Here is a 25132-nt window from a genome sequence, read left to right on the forward strand (position 1 = left end):
TAAGGATAAGTGAAGAGAACTACAGTCACTCCTCAGCTGCCCCTTTGCCATGGGAGTTATCTTGTTCTGCAGGCCTGGCTTCAGCATCTCCCATAACACTCCACTACCTTCTACCTTATATTATTAAATTGAATTTTCTCTGTGTCAAGAGCAACGTGTGTGTTGCTGGATTTATGCCAGCCTGCAGCCAAACACAGTCAGTCACTCAGTCCCTCACCAGCAGGACCAAAGAAAGGATCACAAGGGTAAAAGCTATAAAACTCATGGTCTGAAAAAAACACCAGTTTAATAGGGAAAGCAAAAGCCACACACACAGGCAAAGAAAAACAAGGAATTTATTCAGTGCTTCCAGGTGTTCAGCCACCTCCAGGACAGCAGCAGGGCCCCATCACAGGTAACAGTTATTTAAGAAGACAAACAGCATCACTCCAAATTTTCTCCCTGATCTCCTTTTTCCCACCACTCTATACACTGAGCATGATATCAAATGGTCTGGAATATTCCTTTGGTCCATTTGGGTCACCTGGCCTAGCTGTGGCTCCTCCCATGCACCCCTAAATTCCCTGCCAGTACAAAAAGCAGAGAAGGCCTTGGCTGTAAGTCCTGCTGAGCAATAACACAAACATCTCTGCATTATCAATCCCATGTTCAGCACAAATCCTAAACACAGCCACATACCAGCCACTGGGAAGAAAATTAACTCTACTCCAGCCAAAACCAGCACAGAGTCATGAAAAATGGAATTCTCTATTTCATTCCTATTGCCTGTAACACGTCTTGGATAAGTCTTGTGGAGCTTCTCTATGGGCCAAACCACCACCATCTGAGAAACTACACCCTCATTCCAGGCACCTTTGATTTCCACTGGTTATCCTTCCAGTGGGAGCATATTCTAGCTGAAGCTGCATGCTTACATGTCCTTGATCAGACCAGATCATGGTCACCCATAGGCTTCCTGAAAGCTGTTTCACTCAGCTAATTTTGCTCTAGCTTGTCACACAAGGAAAAAAAGTTGTCATGGCTTTCGGGCTTGGCTGGCTTTTGGTTTTGTTTTTATTAAACTAATTATAGAACTTAGTGCAAGTAACTTGTTTTGATCTTATAGTGCAATTAATAATTAATCAGAATCAGCAGGTTCTGTGTCAAGAGACCAGGTCTCACTGCCCTTTCCTCAACCTCAGCTCATTTCCCATCTGTATGCAAGCAAGCAGAGTAAAGCCAAAAGAGAGATCTCTCATACAAATGTGATGGCAGAAGAGAAGCAAGGCTGGAATGTGACTACTTCTGGAAGCCTATCACTATACTGAGTTGGAAAAGAGATTAAGCCAGAGAAGGACCAGGTAACAAAATCATGAGAGCACAAGATCTGGATTTGTCACTGCCGAGCTTTTTATTAAAGTCACAGATCCATGCTATACTCTTCCCTGATCATTGTTTTTACTTTAAATTAGAAAAATCTCAAGATTTTTCCGTAAATCTTTCTACAGAAACTTTCTATAGAATAACAATAAACTTTCTACAGAAAAGAACAAGGGAGGTTCAAACCTCCTGGGGGGTCTATGACCTTGAGAAAGCCACCCAACAACTTCATATCTGCCCAACAGTGTGGCAGCCTACCTGCACGGTACATACATTGATGCAGTGCTTTTTTGAATACTCTTAAGAATTTCACACATTTAATAAAGACTGACAAGCATACAAATAATTCTGTCGGTCATCTGCTACACAGATGTGTTTTCCATCCCTTCTTTGAACAACTTTATTTAAACAAGGTTATTTTGGACTACCAAATTCGATTCATTATTACCAGATCTTCTTTGTTGAAATTAGAATTGATCCATGAGCCTCTCATATTTATGTGTTCACAGCATCTTTCACACAACTCTAAAATTAAACAAAGAAAGCAGCAATGTTCCACCTCTGTGGGAAAACTGCATGGACCTTTTACAAAACTCGGGATCCTTGTTCAAATAGCAGGAATCCAGTGTTACACAGACTCACTGAGATGACAGCTGTCATACAAACAATATTATTCTTACAAGTAAATCATTCTGTTAAGGCTGCAACATTGTCATATTCTTGGCTAAGTGACTAGGCAGTCAGATCTTTTAAAATCTATTTTGTAGCCATTTAACCAATAAGACTCTTACAGTGCTTTTAAATAAATTTACAGTTCAAGTTGTAGCTTAAGTAAGTGTCAGCAATTTCTGTGTTTCTTTGAATTTCATTTTTTTATATCACCATGATACCTGTAAACACTAATTTTGATGCCAAATGGATTTAACATCAGAAAAGGTTATCACAATTTGCCAAGAGCATTGAGAGAGTTCTTTTTTGATCAACAGTATAACAAGGGGCCATCAACCTAATCCGCAAGAGGCTCCTAATAACACCACTGGGGAAAAAGCTGTGCTGCTGCATTTCCTAATCACAGTAGGAAATACAATCAGCTCACTGTAAAAATCCCAACAAGCCTCCAAATCCTCACTTTTAAAAATTCAATTGCCTAAAGGACTGCGAAAGAGTCAATCTACAAGAAGCTTGTTTGACACAGTAATATTTCCCACAATGCTCATCTTTTCCACATCTTTTTGCAATGGCACAAGAGGAATCCTCTATTCATATTAGCAGGGTTTCTCATCATGCACCACAGAAGGATTTTTATTTAAAAGTAGGATTAACATCAACTGTCACATCACAGACTGTATTTGAACCCTCTCTTAGATAAAATATTTATAGAGGAGATATTTTTCTGGTGTTAGGTACGTGTTATTTTGTGCAGTAGCACTGTTCTCTTGGAGTTGATATCACAGAGACAAAACTGACTCAAGAAGACAAAATTATGAACGTGCTGTTATTTAAGAAAGGAAACAAACAACAACAACAACAACAAAGAGATCACCATGGAACCACATGGAAAGAGCTGCTTGATAAACTGCACTCTTCCAGAGCAAAGAAAGATGGCTTCTGTTGATTGAACTTAACAACTGGCCAGTTCTTTAAACATGGTTGTTGTAAACATTTTGGTTTTGCTGCTAAATGCTCTGTTTTGCTCCACAGCATAATGTTGCATGAACCACAGCGTGACAGTCACATGGGTTTCTTCCACCCTCTTGACAGCCACATACCAAGAAAGGAAGGTATTATTGATTCATTCAAAGGAACAGAATTTCCTTAACCCAAGTTTCATTAGCCATTCCTAAACCTACTTTTTTCTTATCAAAACTACAGTGCAACTAGAAAAAAAACCCAAAAAAACCCCCAAAACTGATAAGCCTGGTAGGGCCAAAAAATACAAAAAAGCAGCACAGCACAGCTTATGTAAGGGAAATCTTTTCCAGCAGGGAAATCTTGTCAGATTAACTCTTGGATGAATATCCCTACCAGCACTTGATGTTTTGAAATGTAGAGAAGTCAGGTTACAAGTATCTCTTCTATGTTATTCTGCCTTTAGACTAATGTAGGTACAAAAGAGAATATTAGTCACATTGATTAGAATGGTAGTTTCAATTAATACTTCAGTCACTGGACTGAACTATAGGTCAGGCCTCTATGTGCACACAGGACGCTTTGGAATGGATCTGAGGAAGAGACAAGTGGCATGGTCCATCTGACATTATTCATCCATCTGTCCAGCCATTCACCCATTTTTAACTGGACATCTCAGAAAGCCTGGAATTGCAGGGCTCAGGCTCCCTTTCACTCCTGCTGGGTGAAATAAGTAAGGCTCAAACCTCTGGCACACAAGAGCCTCCAGAATCACCAGATACACAGAGCAGGTGCTTCATTTGCTTCTGATCTTTTCTTCAAATCAAGTGATTGTTTTTTGACTACTTCTTTCTCTACCATTAGGCTCACACTGCCATTAAATGCCACCTTTCTTACCTTTCTCATGACAAACCATCTACAGTCAGAGGCACAAGGCACCTGACAATATCATCGGCTGCACTTCAATTCACATCCTCACATTTAGTTTTTTTCAACTGCAAATAGAGCCTGAAGGGATGAAGCTGCTGCAATTGGGCAGTCAAATGTAGATGCATCACAGAAGAACGTTTGATGTCCTTTAAATCACTATCATAAGCCAATTTAAATTAAAACTCTTCCCTGGTGAGGGAAGCACTTGCTTAGATTCAGTTTTGCCTTTTTGGACCCTTCTGGGAATACTCTTTCAAAGTAACTGCATGCACAAAGCCTGCTTGCACTGCTGCTTTGAATGATTCATAAAGGTGTGCAGGACATTCTTATGTAATTATCATTTCCATAAGCCACAAAATAAATGTATGAATACATGAGAAGAGGGATTGAATAATGATGGACACTTACAGCTCATCTCCTTGTGCCAGAAGAGCCACTAAATTTTCTTACTCTGCTCTTGATGTTTTCACACTTAAGGCCCTTGGTGTACAGACACCCAATGGGGGAAAAAACATAAAATTGAAAAAAAAAAGAAACACATTTCTTTATGAGATGAGGACTCTCTAGACAGAAAATAAAGAGCTATACAAAGGAGTAGTTAACACTCTACATTTCCCAGCAAATAATATAGTGTGAATTTGTGTGTTTGTGTATACAAACTATTTTTCATGTTATCTTTCCATTCCTATAAGCAAAAAAAAAGTTCATTATGCTACAGAGAACTGAAGCACCACACAATACCCGAGACTTTTCTGTTTAATGCTGTAATGAAATGAAAGCTATCTTAAAACATAATAAATATTCCTCAGATGCCACTTCTTTATTTAAAGAGAAGTTATCTTTCCCTACAGCAGACTGAATGGGGAAATCTGTTTGCAGAGTGGGCTTCACTTCCCAAGTGGCAGCAAAGGAGTTCCAGACTTCTTCTTCTGAGTAGGAATATTAACTCTTTGAGTAAGACACAGGTCAGTGAGGAATTACTAAGTGGAAATTGAAGCCAGGAAAGGCAGGATCACTTTCCCAGCCCAAGACCAGGAGAGCATGCAGGATCACCAATAAAAAGAGCTCAAGCCTCTTTCTGTGAAAGGAAGATAACACCTCTCCAGCCTATAGGAGTGTTACAGGGATTAGTGTTTGCAAAAGCCTCTGCACCTCAGAGTTAATTAATATTTATGATGATCAGTCCCATCAAATTTGCATGCTGAAGACATCTAGTTAACACATGAGCAGCATTTATATGAGTGTGGTACTCATACATAAAAAAATGACAGCTTCATAACATTTGTTAATTTTTCCCCAATTAATTTCATTTAGTCTGAGGACCTCTTTCTGTCTAAGAGGTGCACAACGCTTTATAAAATAGATTAAACCCAATATAATGCTGACTTAATTTATGGACAGCTATTTCTGCGGGTTTTTTTCCTTGTTATGATAAGAAATTATCATTCTGCTAACAAATTTGCATTCATCCTCACACATCACTAAGGATAATTATGGAAATGAAGAGTACTGAAATCATTCTTAGGTCGTGGAAGGAAAGAGGATAAAGACATACAGAAGGGGAGACTGAAGCAAAAGGCTTAAAGAATTCATAACTTAAAAGTCCATATATACATTATTCATTCAAAATGTTTATAAACATGGCAATAAATATCAAATACACAAACATGCAATTGAAATATCTCCTCAGGAATGCAGCAAAGCATAAAGCAAAATAAGATACAAGAAGCCATAAGTACCATTTTGGCCATTTCTAATTCTGACAAATACTATCACAGCTAAAGACTTTGCTGCTCAGAGCTGGGGTGACCAAATGACACAGATTATGATCTGCTTGTTTCATACCAGGCTCAAGAGTGTCCTGAAATATTTGGAACTTCCATGGTACAGGAAAACTGTTTCTTCTCCAAATTTAATTCTGCATTGGTATGACAACTCTCATTTAAGTGGTCAGGTTGGACAAAACCCCTCCTCCCAGTGCTGCTCAGTGAGCAGAGCTCACTATGGACAAAGCAGCAAACCCAGAACTGCCTGCACAAAGATGCCAGCCCCAGCCTATTAAGCTTGCAACTGCAGGAACATTTCTATCCAAAGAGACTGAAGATTTGATAAAATAAAACTGACCTAGAGGAATCCAAACAATCCCTGAGAAATATTAGTAAGTCAACTTTGCAGTCCAAGTTCCGCTCTTACACAGTATCCCAACTTCATCCTATTTCACATCTGCAACCCCAGAATGAAAGCAATATTTAATATCTTTAAACTTTTTCTTTCATAGTACAAAAAAAAAAAATAATTTGTGCGTGTGAACCTCCTACATTCTGTAACATGGGCATGCCAAACAAACTAATTTATTTTAATCTTCACTGTCACCAGTTTTCTTATTTCTCTTTTTTCTTGGTTTCCATTGCAGCTGTTTTTCTATTATACATTATTATACCCTGCAGATTTCCAGTTAGTCTATGTCTCCTAAGCAATTTAAACTTGATGCAGACATACCAACCTATGAAAATGGTAAGGCTTTAGGTATTTTATGGAACCGCATACAGAAAACTTCAGGAAACATCTTTGTTTCATGTTGCTTGTAAAAACTATTTCATCTTCATTCTGAATTATTCTCTTGGTTCATCTGTAGATAAACATTCCCGCCCACACCCCAAACTTAACCTCTTTTTACTGACTTTTGAATAAACTGGAAACTTATTTGAAGAACCAGAAATAAATATTACTCTTTACAGTTATGGGGAGGATGACACGCTTCTCCCTTTCACTTAAATATGAAACTGTGCAGAAAAACCCAAAATAAACAACAATCAGTCACGCTTGTTTGTTCCTTTCTTGGTTACTGACAACATCCACAAATGTAATCACTACAACAAAAGGTAATCAGATATGCACCTAAAGAAAACTTTTTTCCATTGCACCCTCCTTAATCCTAATGTAATTTTTCAGAACTCTAATGACAGATGATAACTCTAATGATACAATGATCACAAAGCTATCAGACTACCACATAGTTGTACAAGTTTGAAATGCTTAGCAAATACTATCCAAATTAAAAATTTTGTATTCCTTCTCATCTATAGCATTCAGCCCTGCAGTGATTAAGTCTGTTTATAGGCTTTCTCCCCTCCTATTATCAACTCCTTCAACCACGAAGGCCATGCTCTTTTTCCTTTAGTCTACTTTTTTCATTACCAGAATTTTTAAGCGAATCATGTCCTCATCAATTTAGTAAGAAATAGTTTAAAAATTTAAATGGTCTAAAACTTGAAAGCTTTTCTTAAATTGTCAAAGTTATCTGTGAGATACTCACAGGAGGAATGGCATTTTCTTGTAGGTTTTCCCTATCACAACAATGCAACGCACCTACAGCCTTAAGACTGAGTTTCCAACATTTTAAAAATAATTAAAGCTGACACTTTCCATTGTCTCTATCCCCAATACCTTTCAGGACTCTTATTAAAATCTCTGCTAACTGAAGGAGCCTGAATAGAGATTTCTTATTCTATACACATGAAGAGACATAACTTTTCTGGACTACTATTAAGAGCCAGTTCATACAGCCACATTTGAGAAAATTTCAATCAACAAAGATATCCTTTTACCTGTCCTCTTTTGCAAAAAAGTGTGTCAGAAAAGTGGAAGAAACTTTATGGTTCTTAAATAAAATGGTAAGACACTAAAAAGTTACTTTAAGCACACAAATATATTTCACTACCAATAATCAAAGAACTGAACTATACCAGGAGCAAAGAGAAGGGCAGAGAATAAATTGAATGCACATGCTATGGCTCAAAATCAGAGTATAATACACCTTTCAAAACCAAAAAATTTACCCCAGTACTACCATAATGATGTTACAATATTTAAATACAGAGGAAATTATTTTTTTTCCACACAAAATTAGCCTTAATGTTATACAACCATGCAAAGGTTGATGAAACAGAAACAGCACTTCAGAAGACCTTGCCTAACAATGTTAAGTCACCATTGCATCAGGCCATCAAAGCCTCCCAGACAAGCCACATTCCTCAGTAAAACTAAAGAGTTCATTATAAACAAGTGGCTCACAAAGGAGTTTATAACTGACCAAGAGACAGAGCACAACCAAGTCACAAATTTAAATGGAAAAGAAAACAGGGAGACAACAAAAATCAAACTACAGCACAACACCTTTCATCACCTGCCAATAATTGGCTCTGCTAGAAAGTTAGCCATAGGAAAGGCAGGAGAGAGCTTTCAGAAGTGGCACAAGGTGTCTATGTGTCAGCAATTAGATCTTGCCTTTAATTTCAGTTAATGGCTGTCTAAATTGCTCACAAAAATATCTGCCTCTTTAAACTCTCGGTGAACATTTTCAAAGTCAGTCAGTTATTTTTAGTATCGTACTTTAGAGACATTTAACTTGATAAGAATTTCAAAATGCCAACCCTCAATTTCTTACTGTAACGGATTATGTTTGAAAACATGTGGCTGGGTCATGAACATTACTCAGTACTGGGAAAGTTGTTTATACATGTTCTAATGGAAGAGTCAAGGATCAGATGTTTTCTATTTAAAATCATTAATTTCACTAAGTCAAAACTTCTTGTCAAAAACATGCCAACTTTCCACACCTATGATTTTCAGAGGCTTTCTGGATGAAAAAGCAGCAAACCTTGGCCAGAAAGGGAGAGAGAGGACCAGCTACAGTGAGAATACATATCTGAGATGTACAAAACCCATTTTCAAGTCCCCAGTTTGTTTAATTTATCCTGGGAAGAAAACATTCATTGCTGTAACACATGCTGGAAAGTGAATAATTATTATTAAATAAACTCCTGCATTGCAAACAGTTCTACATTTTCACTATATTGAACATAATTGATGAAAGCGCTTGAATTTTATCTCATTTCCAACCTGCAGAAAGTACTCTTGGGTTGGAATGGTCAAAATGGATTTACATTTTCACCTTTAAAATAATTGATGGGGTTAAAATGGTCAACACAGATGAACATTTTCACTTCTCAAGTAATTGATGCTTGTGACATAATCCATGCCATCCATGGCCTGATGGGACATGTCACTATAGTCAGTGGGCACTGTGCCATTGATTTAGATGAAATTTTATTCCAAACTCTTTATAATGAGTCTGCTCACTAAAAACAAAACAAAAACCAAAACCACCAACCAACCAAAAAGAAAAAAAAAAACCACCACAAAAAAAACCCCAACAAACAAAAAAACCCGTGCATCATACTTTACAGACGCCTGATAAGGAAACCTCTCTGTCTGACCATCCAGGAGCCCCTCTGGCAGCCCCTGAACTGGAACTTAGGACCTTTTGCAGCTGTATTTTCCACACTCACACAGTCACACCCGGTTTCCCAGAGTAGTCTCAGGCTTCCAGATCTTTAATATTATTTAACCATGGTGCAGTAACGAAATCACAAATCACAGCTCGACTGGTGCCCCTGAGGAGCAGCCCCAAACAAAAAACTCCTGGAGTTTTACACCCTCACAGTCCAAGTGCAGGTCTAGAGCCCTCAGGCTCCTTCCCCCCAGAGCTGAACCTGCAGCTGCACCCCGAGCTGCCTGCACTGAAAGGATTCCTCAATGCTCCCCAAGATTTCCTTATGCCTGTCAGTGCCATGACAAGGGAAATTAGGAGGATTTACTGTCTGCATCGAGATGATTAGATTAGCACTTTAAGTGCTCTTACTGGGTGTATCAGAATCCTCCCATGGAGTTTCAAGAAAATCTTTTTTCATAGCCTTAGTGATAAAATCTTGTCAGCAGCCTATAATGTTACAAGTTTTATGACTTTTAAATCTTGGATATGGAGTACTCAGCAGGAAAAGCTTACTTTGTAGGTATGCCTCAGAATTCACTGTGTGAGCACGTGTCTGCCTGAGGGAAGGAACCTGAATGAACCCAATATTTACCCTTGCAGTGCTGATTATATGAAATGTTAAGTTATGCTGGAAAGCCTGTTAACTGAAAAAAAAAGTAATGATGATCCTTCTGCAAGCCTTTGTTAAAGCATAATTTGTGTTTCTGGTTGCTCTTGAAGATTTTAATAAGACATACATGAATCATTTTCCTATATGTGGCTCATTGAGTAAATAACTGAATTTATAGCATTTAAAGCATCAGTTTTGCCTAAGATAGGAATTTTAATTTTGAAATTTTGAACTAGTGGTGAACCTGTGATGAAAGCTTCAATAAAATAAAGGAGAATACACTAAAAAGACATGCACATAAAATCTGGAAAAAAAAGGAACTATGATCATGGCATAGAGGCAGAAAGAAATCAAATAATACATGTATTTCCCAATCTCATTGCTGATCCTTTTAGTCATTAGTAAATATGTTAGTATTTGTCAGTGATACTGGCACACTACTGATGTACCTACACTCCCCACAATAAAAAAAATGTTCAATTTCCTCATTAAACAGGTTCTATTCACACAGACTTGCTGGCAGAGCTCTTTTTCTTAGGAAAAATGTGCACAGAGTTGCTGAGAAAAAGGCAAAGACTGAATAAATGCACAGAAGCTTCTTGTAACAGGGCCCATAATACCTGCTTCACACTCCTCCCTTCAGAACAAAATCAGTGCTGTTCAAGAGCTCATATCCTATGATGATAAAGACTGTGAAACAAATCAGATGTATAAATCTTTTTGAGAAATGACAAAATGGAAGGCTTGCACCAAAGGCAGAAAGCTGCTGTGATGATGTGACTTTTAAAAGTCTGTGCTATACCAGCACAGGAGTCATAAAGAAAGGAAATTTTGACATGGGAGAGAACAATTAAGAGTGGGAGGAATTGATTAAACCACTGAAGAATGGCGACAGACTGGTTTAAAATAGGATGGAGGCTGAGGCAGCAGAACAGTAAAGGTGTGAGTCATACTTCTACAACTCTACTCACTTTACTAAAATATCAAAAACATCTCCAAAACAAACAAAAAACCAAAATCACAGAGGCTTCAGATGCTTCTCAGCAGAACCAGAAATTCAGCTGGAGGGTGGAAAGAGAGGGACAACAGTTAATGAGGCCTCCAGCCCACTGGAGAGCATCACTGAACCCCAGCCTGCTCCATCTGCCATGGGGTCAAGCAAGGTCTGTGGGATTATTTCAGAGGCCATTCTGAACACAAAGCAACACATTAAAATCTTTATTTAAGGAAGTGTCAGCAAATAGTTAAAATATTCAAAATAGTGCATTTAAGGTAGAGAGAGTAAATAAGCTGGCTGTGTCAACTAGCATAGGAAGCTTTTGGAACTGCAGGCCCAGCTTGCTGTCATCACTGCTGAGCAGGTTAAGAAAAGATCTCATTCTACACGTAGAAATACGAAGCCCCGCTCTGAAAGATGAGTTCCCTAGGCTAACCAGCAGTCATTACCGTGCCTTTCATATTGATTATTCCAAATATCTGCAGGAAAATTAAACTGTGATTACAGACCAAATGGATAATTTATCTCTTGCTAATTCTAGGCACAAATGTCAGGAGCTGCCAGAGCTCATGCCCATTCATGAACTGCACTGATTTGCATTTCCAGAGCCTGTAAAGCTGCAGGATGAATAGTAAAACTCTAAGTATAGACATAATTTAGTACAGATTACACTTTACTAGACCTACAGCAGTGGTAACACTACTGAGGACTGTCAGCTTTTGCTACTTGACCTGGCACTTCTGTTTTCTTACTGAAGGAATTTGCATCAAGGGTATTAATTACAGAAGTCAGAACAGTAGGATAATAAATACTGAAGGAAATTCGCAGCTCCCTCAAAGGAGAAAGGAAATAATGGAGGAATTTTTTTCTTTCATTTAATGCCAATTAGTAAAGCATGGTTGAGATTAATCAGAATTGAGACACAATTAAACATCTCTACAATAAATTACTATTATGGCTATTATTTACAACTTGGCTGTGACTAATAACCAGTGAAACTGATGCTCATTACAACAGATAATGTATAATTAGCTAATATTAGATATTTGATGTACTAAATGGCTGTCACAGATCTCTTCTTAAAAGACTGTCACTATATTTTAAAATAATTTAAAAATAATAAAGCACTATTATAATAAAGCCCAGGATAATGAGTAGGAGAAAAGAACAGGTTCTAAAAAATAGATGAGACATTGCTTGCTAAGTTGACCTTTTAGAAATACCCACTCCTTCACTTATTTTCTAAATGAAAGGCAGGATTATTTTTAATTCCAGCTAATGAGAGTGCATATAAGTACTCATAATTAAAAGTCACTCATATTTGAGCCAGCTACAGTTTTGCTATTATAGCACAGAATAACACTTAAGGTTGCATGACAAATACCATTCTGCTCCATTATATTCCAAATTCTAAGTTCTGGAATATTTCAATTGTGACATACCTTTTTCCCACAAGACAAAGACCTAATTCTTCAAGAAAGAATATAAAGGGACAGAAGAAAAAACTTCTCTTCAAAAGAAGATCCTGCCCACTTGAAAGTTTAAGTGCAAAACCACCAACAAAGATGATGTTCTTTTCTGAGAGGAGAAATAAAACTTTTTCTACAATATAGGAAAAGATCTTCCTTTTCTAAACACATGGAAAACAGCAGAGGGTTGAAAGCTGAAAATAACCCTCATTAAAACGAAATGCCTATGATGGCTTTATCAAAAATGGTTGTAGAAGCATTTTGCCAATGGGTGTGTGTACATAGCTGAAGAGGATTTTTTTTCTAAGATTTTGAAGAGCACAGCTAAGGAAGACTGCTCTGAACATCTGTGTGTTGCTAACTCCACAGGGAGAAGGAACCCAAAGCTGCACAGAAAATTGGCTGTACTGGCTGCTGTGCAAAGTTGCCCCTTTCCTCAAGGAAAACCAAATCTACTATTTACAAGAGTTATGGAAGAAAGGTTGCTGAATGGCATTACCTATATGTTTAGCTAGTAATTTTCTCCTGGTTGCTTTTAGGATTCAACAGCTCTGGAGTTGGCTACCTTTATTTCTCACCCAATTGTACTCCTTTTGCTGGGTATCAGTGATACACTTTTAAAAGCACTGTCTTGATGTAATAAAGCACAATGCCTCAGTTAAAGGAATGGTATTTGATGGACTCAGGTGGACTATCTCTTGCTGTGCTGGAAAATATCTTGCTCCAAACACTCCTGAGCAGGGTCCTATATGATTTGGACCCTTCTGCTACAAGTCACAGCATGTGCAATATATTGGGAAAATGGCAGCTGAGGTTGGTGTTAGCAGAGCTGAGATGCAACTTAGAAGCACTTCCAGGGAAATCTGGTTTCTAGCTTTCATTAGATTAAATTCAAAATCTTAAAATGGTTTTGTACAAGCTTAGGTTCTTCATATTTTTCCTGCACATATCCTGTGGGACTAAAAATGACAGGCATCTGCTTTGGTGAAGTTGGATATACAAGAAGAGTACGGTGACAGGATTTGCATTCTTTCCTTATGCAGAAATGCAGACTTTCTTTTGAAGGCAAATCGTTAAAATCCAAGGAAGGACAGCTCTCTTTCCTAGTATAAAACCAGGTATGATTGAGAACCCAGGCCTGGTTTCATTTCACAGTCTAATATAAAAGCTCATTAGCTCAGAGATCTTCAACTGTCCAAAAGAGAGGCAGTTTATAGGGCCCTGCTTCGTTACACCTGTGCTTTCCGAACCACGGAATGGAATTTCTTTTTCAATCTCCTTCTCTACACTAAGGCTGTGGGAAAGGTTATTACCATGCTGCCAAGGGAAATGCACCATCCCATCATCAAAAGCCAATATTATTGACTGACAGTAGTCAGGGTTATGGCTTGTAAAACCAGACATTCACATTACAACTGGAACAACAGTGCTCTCTCTTGGAGTGAGCCAAGGAGAAATAACAGAAACTGTTACATTTTATATTATTTTTATTTCTACTAAATGCTGTGAAATGCACTTAACTTTTTCCTGGTCTGACCTCCATTCATTTTACTTGAAATGCAAAGGAAAACGTTTCCTGGTTTGAAAATTGACTGAAAATGAAAGATTAAGTAATGCTCTCTACCCTATTTTTCAGGTTTTTTTCCATTTCTACTAGACTTTTAATATAAAAAAAAAATCTTTATTGTTTTATTAGAGCAACTATTCCACTTCAAATAAGTAATTTACAAGCCATTTTGGGTTACAGGAACACCATTTCCTTAAAAAATAAAGACACTACAATGTACTTGTCAGCACCCTGATGCAAACAGAGCAATGTTTGATTACCTCAGCATGAAAATTAAGAAGTTAGATTTCCTTACCTCTTACACCTTTATCTGAGCTGAACAGCTCATTCTTTTTAAGTGTAATATCTTCGTGGTTTTCCAGGCACAGGGAGACTCAACTACTGAATCTGACTTAGACTGTTGAGCAGACTTCAGTGTGCATTTGAAGTGGTGTTCCAAAGAAATAAAGATGTGTACCCTGGTATCTGGGCAAAACATTGCTCAGTATCAGCTAAATCTGACTGAGAGATGGGTGTTAAAAGTGTTCAACCTCCAAAACAGGAATAAGAATCAGTAAATAGCTGACCACTGATATCCCATCTGAAACTCCACTGATGAAACAACTGAGGAAGCACAATCCTCAAGCCTTCTAATAGCAAGAATCAGCTGGCTGGTTGTACAAATGTTTCACAGACACTGAAAATATTGGGGGGGGGTGGGGGTGGGGTAGGGGGTGGGGAAAGGAGTTTATTTTCTGGGCTTGGCCAGATCTGAAAGACACTGTTATTTCCTGTGCTGGAAGAACATGCAGGAGAGACACAAACTTTACATCACCAAACTTCATTAATTCCAGTTACTCAGCTTTAACTTAGCATCATCACAAACTGACTAAAACTCAACCAAGGCAAGTGATTGCACAGAGAAGGTGGAAACTTACTTGAGAGAGGGAAAATTTATGAGAGATAATCCTGTGAGTGTAACTTAGTCAGTATTATGACACCCAATTGAGTGAATGGATCTGAAAATACAAGTTCCCTCTTCCTTATCCAAAGGAACAAATGGCAAGGTGACCTCTTTGCTAGATGATGCAGCACTGCTCTGAGTACCTGGGTGGCCTCAGGAGACCTCTTCCAAGAGGATCTGCCTAAGGCTATTCTGTGTCCCAGGGATGGATACCATGGTGTCAGCTGAAAATGTGACATATGGCAACTTACTCCTCACAGGTTAAACCTCATGAAGTTGTGGACATTGTCCCAACATTTATTATTAACAAAAATGCCAGGCCTGTGGCTTACACTGGACTTATGCCAAAACTGTCCCTTGACAGACCTTTAATGTCTCCTGTATCCTTGGGGAAACTATTCATTGTTTTGTCAAAATGTATATTTGAAATACAAAATAAAGATAAATCTGTTGATGACACACACTTGAACAGGAATGCAGAGATCCAAACGGGATGATGGATAAAAGCACGGTCTTACAAATAACAATTCACAGCTGTAGTCTGCTGGAAAACTATTCAAAACCAACATTGTATTCTAGGTATTTCTTGAAAATTGCATGGTATATACACAGAACATCTGCTGACATCATGGTAATTTGAAGAAAAGGAAGAAGCAACAATGGCACTTCACAGTACAGCAGATAACATGATAAGGCAAGATTAATAGACAATATTTATGATGAAATGAATTAACTGTACCTTGAAAAACAACGGCTCCTCAGGAAGGGGGCTGACAGGGAGGGAGGCTGTGCTGCCAGCTGGGCTCATGTCCGTACTCTGAAAGAAAAGCACACAGGAGTTTGCCTTTCCAATCAAGTTCTATGGAAAACTTTTTTACATTTTGGAGGAGGAGGGGATGAAAGAGCTTGAAAACAGCACTGGAAATCCAAGAGAATTAGACTGACGACTGCAACCTGTACTTTATTTGCTTGTAATTAGTTCAAGTATTTCACTAATGGGTAAGTATTTGCATTTTATTTTGAATTAACTCCCCATTCAAAGACTGAAACAAATGCACAAGTACACAAACATGCTGTTCATATTTGTTCATATAGAAAAAATTATTCATCTCAAAAGAAACTATGACATAAAATTTTAAATTATTTTTGGGGTGGCTCAACAGTATATTTAGAAGGAAATATTAACAGGAAAACAATATATTGCAGGAAAATATTAGGTTCAATGTTTAAAAAAAGATCCCATTCACATGAGTCAATATACCTTACAAACAAGCACTAATACAAGAAAAGAAACAGTGAAGACCAAAGTTATAAATCAAAACAATTCAGTATACTTCAATGGATCTGTCAAGTCAAAATGCTTGAAAGATCGACCAAGAACCCCGCCCTCTTTAAATCATATTTCAGTGACCTGTTGGTTGGCATGGTCATTATTTTTACAGATGTGACAGATAATAAAACAAGTGTGTGACTTAACAAAAGAGAACGGTAATAATAGAAGAACAAAATTGGCGTTTAAAAACTATATATAAACAATATCACAATATTGTCCTGGAGAAAACTAGAATAATGTTACCTCTTGGGTACCTCTTTAGTACCTCAAGTACTAAAATGAAAAAAAAATCCACCATGACCACCAATAAAACAGAAATTAAGAATATAAAAAAAAAATCATCAACTTTGCATGGCCTAGTAGTGCATTCCTTTTCACAATGTAGCACTGCAATTCAGAATGATTTCATAAATTCAGTTTGTACACTTGACTGATCCAATATCTGTTTCTGCATCACTATGAATCTAAGTACTTTGATAAACCCAAATTCTGCAAGTGAAGCACAGTGCTCCACCCAGTAATTTCTAACACTTCATTCATCAGAAGATGCTTATGGAGAGACAGTGCATTTTACTCAGCCAACTGGCCAGGGATGAAAAAAGATAAAATTTTGGGTACAAAATCCCTGTGTGAAATCCAAAACAGGGCACAGAGACTTCAAAGTTAACACCTGCTGAGAAAATGTGAGTTAAATTAAATACCTATCAGTTATACCATAGCTGAAAGAAAAGACAGCAGTTACTTGCTAAATAATAGGGATGCAAATAAAGTAAAAAGAAGGGGGCCATGGTAATTATATCCTAAGAAAGAGACAAGTAATTTATAACCCACGGAACACAGAGATGATGTTGAGGAATTAAGAAAGATTGCAGCACGTCAGAAAGCCAGTATCTTTGTAGAATCCATTGTATTCAGAAACATTACAAATTTTAACTCTAATTCCTGCACCTGATCATCAAGAAAAATGCCCAGTAATATTTACAAAATGAAGTGAAACTTAGATTGAAACACAGAGTGCAGACAAAACTGGACACTTCTGTTGGAATGTTCTGCCTCAAATGCCAGCAGCTCAGCAGCTGGCATTATATAAATATTTAATTTATATAGAAGAGAAAAAAAAAACTAAGGGGGGGGGGAAAATCAAGCATCTGATTTCCAAACCAAATCAAATACCCTAATTTGCAATTAGAAGTGTGCAGGAGGACAGACCCATCTTTAAGCACCGAAACAGCACCACTAGGAAAAATCTGCAAAGCGTGAGCTGTGCATTGTTCTGGGATAGATGGAATCCAAGGTCGGTTTAACAGCCCTGAGGATGACACTGGTGTTGTCACAAAACACCTCAGGGCACATCCAGGGGATGGCCTCATAAAAACATCTGCTCTTCCATGATGAGCGGACAGGAGCCAGCCCAGGTCCGATGTCACACTGCTGTGGCTCCACGCCTGAACCCAAAGGGCTGTTGGGGGTGGGGCTGTGTTAAGAGGGGCACCACGACTACATGGCTTCTGGACTGAAATTAATTTGAGTCTGGCCAGACAGGAGCACTGGCAGCAGAGCCTAGAGCTGCCCACATATACATTCTCTCAGTGGCCCCTCCAACACTTTCAGCAATTTTCCTCTCTAAGGAAAGCAGAGCACTATCTGTGCCTGTGTAAATTAATTAAACCCAATGGCATTAACACAGTTTATTACAGTGGAGGACTGAGTGAGACAGCACCAAAAGGGCTGTTTCTCAAGCTATCAAAAAACCCAAACCCTTACAAACTAATCACTGCTATGAAAGATGTTGACAGCTTGCCTTCCTGAAGCAATATAGTAAGAATTTCAAACAACACCACACTCCCCACTTAAATTTGCTCTCTGTGGTGTGTTTATCATAATCACACTTTGCAGTCTAAAGCTCCCCATACATATAAAAAAGAATCACTGTGAGGAATTTACTCAATGGGGACTTTTTATTTGATGTTGTCTAAACCAACTGTGTTCTCATAAAAGCAGCCACTCACTTCAAGACCAGCATAAACTTGATAGGTTTTAGTTATAAATTAACCAGAAGATGCTATACCATGAGGCTATAATTACATGTTGTAAGTCATTGCAAATGCTAAATAAACATAATTTGTATCGTAATTCAAAATATTAGGCAAAATTAGGACATCTGATTTTGCAGTACTTTGCTGTGCCACTATCATTTTAATATGTGTTTTTTATGCACAAAATGCACAGCTGGGTTTTGTTGACTGAGCCTTTTCCATGTGTCACTGGAAACCTCTCAGTTTACCAGAGGGCAGAAAATTTGCACAGCTTTAATCACCTAAACTACATTTTCAAAATATCTGAATACCAAGCAATTCAAGTATTTCTCAGAACAACAGTTTAGAAATATACCATCTTGCCCATGCCAAAAAAAAAAACCCAACCCAAAAACCCACCCTGTGAGCATTTCTCACAGTGCTTTTAGGCCATTTTTTTTGTTGTTTGGAACAGGCTGCTAATATCCAGAAAACTGACATTATTAGAATTTTGTCAATACTCTTCCATGATTGCAAAGATCAACATTCAGGTTATATTCTAATTTCTAGAATCAGTCTAAACTTACATCTACCTTATTGTGCAGTTGAAAAGGTATCTTGGAGTCAATGACAGGCCATACTAATCATTTATCCTGGGAGAGCAATGTTAAAACTGGGAGCAGGAAGTTTCCTGATAATGAGGCAAAGGAAGCAAACAAGTCCAAGAGAACAAACTTTTCCCATCGCTACATCCATTTTGGAGATCCAAGGTCAGGATCCTGTTTGAGGACAAATTCTCATCATTTGAGCTAGATTGAAGTGAAAGCAGCTGTTTCTAGAGCTGTTTTAAAGTAGTTACAGGCTTGGTTTTGTTTTATTCCACTTATCTCTACCTTCCTCAAAGCAGAACTTTTCACAAACCTACGTAACAATGTAAACTAAAAGCAGATTAAGAGAATGTAGTCAGTGGTTCTCCAGCAACACAGAAGATAAGGTATGAGCACAGTGTTAAAAACACGCTCCTTTGAAAAGGACCCCTCCTTTTGAAGAGTCATCTTCCAGTCTTCAGCAACTCTTCTATAAATGAAAGCAATTCCACTGCATAAATTCAGGTTTTTCTTGCTACAAACCCTTGCCTTTAATCTGACGTTCCTTAGGAAGTGGCTTCTCTGTCAGCCTTCATTAATTGTGCCGTAAAATAAGGACCCATCCACCAACAGAGGCCAATTTAATTTGCTACAACTGCTTTTCAACAGGGGTAAACACTGAAATGGTAGCTGGCAGACACTGACTCCTCAGGAGACCAGTATCACAATTTATTGATCTAAGGAGTTAATACTGACAGAAAAAACCTTCAGTGGATATTAGAGCTAGAGATCCAATAAATCTTTATAATAACTGAAGAAAAGACAATCTGTGTACTTTATAGCTTTGTCTAAGGAGTAGCGGATGAGTGCTGAAGTGACTTTCAGAGTGATAGTTTTAGTTGTATCATAAGTTATGTCAGAAAATATCATTTTATAATCTAGAGTTGAGTAGAACTAGGAAATTAAATAAGTGCAGTCAGCAAGCTCAGTAGTGACATTTTGATATACTGAGGGTAATCAAAGACCTGCAAATGGATTTATTAATGGGTCTGCACAGTATTTTTATGAAATATTGTACTTAAATATCATTATCCCATTTTATCCATGGAAGTGAAAAAGAAGGGAAAGTGATTTGCTCAAAGTTATGAAGGGAGGTTAAAAACAAAGACAGAATCATCCAGTTATTCATCCAGGGTGTGCAATGCTCTCCTACACACTTATGGAGTGCTCTGGTTTCTGTAATTTCTGTATTATTTAATGTCATGAAGAGGTTTTGCTCATACACATACTTCCTGCAAATAAATTTTCTATAAACAACTGAGGCCAGAAAAATGAAAATTGGTTTAGATTAAAGAAAATAGTAGACACACAATAACAGCTTTCACCTCCCACCTCCTATCAGGTTTGAGTAATCTCCCCCAACATCTCCCATCACTCTCACCAAGAACGGAGTGAGAGCTGCCTTAAAATGTGTTTTGTAATATCTATGGACACAATTCAGGTGGTTATTTATAAATCCATGTCACATCTCCTTCCTTAGAAAATACAGCTAAATATCTTACTAATTACTACGGCATACAATTAACAGCTGAGACATTTAAGTATTATTTTCCAGTATTTGCCTGGAGCTTGCTGCTCCCATAGCTAAGAAGACTGCAAGGGTCTTGCATCTGACCTGAGTTATTGTAGCTCTCATTGCAGGGGTGAAGCATAAATTACAGCTGCTACTGTGTCTTGCTACCTCTTTTTATGCTCATGAGGTAGAGATGGCCAGGGAAGGTTGCAGTGGTTCAATTACCTACTGATTCTCAATCAGTAATTAGTATACAGGCACACAGATTAGCCCTGATTCCTTTCTCAATCTAAGCAGACAATCACCTGGGGAAGTTGGGAAATTCCACCTCATAAAAGATAAGATAATGATCTGTCACTTACCAGTATTAGTACATGCAGTACTATTTGTGGGTTTTGGTTTTTTTTCAGAAGAGTGTGAGCTTTCAGGGAGTCTCTTAAATCTAATACTTTACCAATTTTTCTTGCACCAAGGAGAGGTTAGTATGAAGAATATTTTGTTGACTGTTACTTATTTCCACCTGGAAAAATAGCTTAAAAGAAGCTCTTTCAACCTTCTAATTAGGCCAAATCAATTCTAAAGCCCATAACCAGCAAGTAACATAAAGCATACACGGTTTGTTGAAGGGCCACTGTGTTTGAAATAGCTTAGACTCAGACTATATTTTCACACTGGTTTATATTTAATATAAACTGAATTGACTCAAATATTTAAATTTACCAAGTTATCCGTCTTCTCTTTATATTAATTGCAAAAGTGTAAGAACACCAAAGCACAAATTACTATTATTATCTGGTTTTCAGTTTCTAAAATGGCAATATGAAACTCCATAGCATAAAAATAAGTTGGTAGCTCGGACAAGGACAACACCTTGATAGAGGTTTTGATATTTGTAAATAAAATAGAAAGCTCAACTATTGAGAATGGGAGGTTACTGGTTTACAATTCAGTGAATATGAAGTGAGGAAAAAAGTCTGTTTTTATAAGTACAGAAATATCACATTGCTTACAACAGACAATGACATATATGTCATTACATAATGAATGCAGTTATTTAACAGCAAATATATCTTCCTTTCTGCTCTTTATTTTCACCTGGATTTTAATCTTGCTCATCGTCCCCATCTGTCTTTTCTCCCTGCTTTCCTCCACAAAACTTGTAATAAACAGAGACACAAGTTTCCTTGTCAGACAACTTCCTGCTACAGAAAGGTTACATGAAGGGTCCATTAATATGTAGGAGAAAACCATTTTTACCTTCCCAACAGCAAATTCAACACAACTTAATCTCTAAAAATCCTCTTCACTTCTATTGCAAGCAGAATCTAATTTCAAAACTAATTTGGACAATGACTTTGGGGTTAACATCTCTTTGAGAGAAGACCCACGGGATCATCAGTGACTGTCACTCTCCCAGCTGGGACTGCTACCATGACACATGATATTAAATGCAACTCCAGTCATTTTTTTATCCTAATGAAAACCAGGGGGTTGCTTTCACAGATGCAAATGCTTTGTTGACAACACAGTGGAGAACCGATTTCCTTAAGCAAAACTCTACTCCCTCTTCAGTTTCTATTGTTTCCTTCATACTTCATTGACTATACTACCCAGCCTTGACATTTTGTTATTGTATATTCCTCCCTAATAATATCATATAAAATCAGCTTTTTCTGCTCTTTCAGCAGGCAATTGAGAGAACCAAGTGCTCTCCAGGGATTTTAATCTGCAGGCTGTCTATTTCAATTGCTTTTCATTCCTTGCAGGAGATCTTTCAAATGTACACTCTTTTTTTTTCTCAAACTGCTTTCAGCTTTGTAGAAAAAAAGATGGTTGTCTCTCACAGTAGGTTCACTGTAGGTTTTTTTTAACTCTAGTCACAAAGTCACTTTCTTTCTCCAAAGCCTGCATCACAGCACTCACAGTAACTACCTGATACTCCACACCATAGTCATAATCTGAATGTAAAAGAAAATGTCTGGTTGGCATCCACTCAAAGAAGAGGCCATCAGCAGAGAACCTCTGGACTCTCTCAAACTTCTACATAGAGATCCACTGTTTTCCTGCCCTTTCAGATAAAACACTTAGAACAGAGCTAATCAATTAATCAAACTGAGAAGGGTCAAATCAGAGAACAGAATTGACTCCTCTTCCTCCCTTACACACGTTATGCATCATTACCTAATATAACATACTGGGACCAAGATAAAAGGTAGAATTTAACAGGACCAGATATCAATACAAACAATAAATGCAACTACCATTACATTAAAGAGGACGGAAGTAGAAACAGAATAGACATTTATTTGCTGCTGGATATGGGGAAGCAACTGTCTTGATGGTTAGGAAAAAAATGCTCCAAACCAGGTTGCTCTCCAAGTTCCTCTGAAGCACCCAAAGACAGCCACTGTTGAAGCCAGCATGGATTTAGGTGCTAGTTTCAGCACAAGGGTTCTTATGCTCACAATTCACTGTTCTCCATGAAGCTCTGAAAGATGTTTGTGATCTCCTTACAGCCAGCGTAATGTCTTTTTTTTTACAAAAGACATGATTCCTTCAAGACAAAAATCAATTTGTACTTGCTATTAATGAGTATCTTTCTTGAAGGCACTCATTTTAGCATACACCAAACTCACATCCAAAAACTACACATGCTTTACTGTCCAGTATATCCCTTTGCCCATAAACACACAGGGATATAGGTGCTATCTCCTGCAATACTTTGATCAGTTAACTGACTACAGTTTCCCTCACTTACAGTGCTTTCATCTAAATGAGAGATGTTTCATAATATTGACACAATTTATTTTTTAAATCTGAACACAATGAGGCCAACCTGACTTATATTAATAATTTTCTGCTAAATTGTCCAGTTATTTCCTAAGTTCATTTTACTTTGTAAGCATCATGGACAACTTTGCCAGAGTTTCACAACTGTGTTTTAATCTGAGGCTGTGTTTTATTTTTCTGTGATTCCCAAAAAAGATTCAGATGCCTTCAATTGCTATGCATTTCATCGAGGTTTTAACAAGCTATTTTGCACTTCCTAAATGTTGTGATTGCAATTATTCTCACTTCTTCAGCAGTTCTCAGAAGGGTTTTTACAATTTTAGTATGGAACCACTCCTGACAGGGTATTTTAACTTATTTAGATGCGGTAGCTTCATTCTCAAAACTATCTTGAATTACCCAATAACAGCTTAAAGGAAACATTTTAAACATCTGTATGTATCTGCTACTAAATCAAGGAAGACAGGCGAGTGTTTTCTTCACACTACATGAAAAGAAACAAGTGACATTTTACAATTTGAAATATGTTTTTCATGGCTGCAGCACTTCTTCTATATAATGTTGATAAGAAGTAAAAGCTAAAAAATTAGTGAGTTTTGCAATGTTATTTGCTTCACAGTGTTTTCGATAGTAATAGCTTTTGAAAGTTGAAATTATATGGCATATATACATAAGGCAATATTTCATCTTCTGAAATGTAGAAATTCTGATTACCACAGACAGTTTCTAGAATGCTAAGCCCACTTTTTAGTTTTACAAATAGATTCCACAGTGGAGTTGGTCCAGGCAGAACAAAAATTCCTTGATTTTGTAAAAACGCGGTATGCTGAGTTCTCACCTTAACACAGCAGCTTTCATTCTTAAGGGAAGGATTAAGGGTAAGGCACAAGAGGAATTTCAACTCCCACCCTGTCAGAAGGTTCAGCAGAAACTACCCCAGCTGCAGTAAGCTCTCCACAGTCCTTCCAGCTCCACTTGTTCTCCTTTCTACTTTTCAGTGCTAAACAAGATCTGCCTGTGCTGGGACCCCAGAGCTGGTGCAGCCTTGCAGGTGAAGGTCTCAGCAGAGCAGAGGGGCAGACTCCCCTCCCTCCCCTGCTGCCCACGGTGCTCTGGATGAGCCCAGGTTTTGTTTGGCTTTCTGGGCAGTCAGTGCCCATTGCCAGCTGATGCCCAGCCTCTCATCACCCCGCACTCCCAAGACTGTCTTCAAGACTGTCTGCTCTTTCTTACCTCTTAGTTTACTTGCACAGCATCTCCTGTTCCCATTTCTCCCACTCCTGCACCCATTCCATCACCAATACGAGCCCTGTTGTGGCAACCCCTTTTGAACCTGAAAGTATTCCCACCTTCTCTACCTTTCTCCCTTCCTTGGCCAACATCCATCCCTTTCAGTCTGTATAGAGGCTAATATGCATATTAAAATACATCTAATATATCTAAAGTAAATACTGTGTATACATGTATGTGTGTGTATATATATATACACACTAAGATTCAAAATACACACAAAATTGACTGAAGGAATCCTTCTGTGGCTGCTATACAACTAGTTTGCTACTGAAAAGATATATACACAGTGAAGCTGGTCAAGTAAGGAATATGTGAAAAAGTTGTAGGGTTTTGCTACAGAGAACCTTCATTTTGACACACTTCTCAGCCTCAATCTCTGTGAAGTCTGGGGAGGACAAGCTCCACTGATACCATTTGCAAAGGAATAAAGGAGTTAAAAGCTGCTGTACTAGTATTTAGGCATTGCATTATTGTTATTTTCAGAGCCCTCAGCTGAGCTTTTTTTTTATTTTTATGTTTTGCAATAGAATTATATACTAAATTTGCTGAGATATCGGAATAGCATTTTATAAAGCCATTAGCAATAAAATATTCATTTTTCATTTATATTATGTCCAGGAATACAAATGAGGGTAATTTCTTTCTACCCTTCAACATTAATAGGGAAACCAGGGTGAAAAATTGAACACACCTTTCACATTC

General features: G+C 37.8%; 1 protein-coding gene across 1 annotated transcript in view; it reads right to left on the reverse strand.

Annotated features, from left to right (window-relative positions):
- The window catches only part of CCSER1 (coiled-coil serine rich protein 1), a gene marked incomplete at its 5' end in the record, with an annotated part of 535256 nt that overhangs the window by 294005 nt on the left and 216119 nt on the right, over positions 1 to 25132 (reverse strand). The window contains one exon of the mRNA XM_084203900.1: positions 15579 to 15656. Coding sequence (XP_084060026.1) covers positions 15579 to 15656 — 78 coding nt within the window. The remainder of the gene's footprint in view (positions 1 to 15578; positions 15657 to 25132) is intronic.

This window comes from Fringilla coelebs (assembly GCF_963513975.1).
Source record: "Fringilla coelebs genome assembly, chromosome: 4".
NCBI classification, from domain to species: domain Eukaryota; kingdom Metazoa; phylum Chordata; class Aves; order Passeriformes; family Fringillidae; genus Fringilla; species Fringilla coelebs.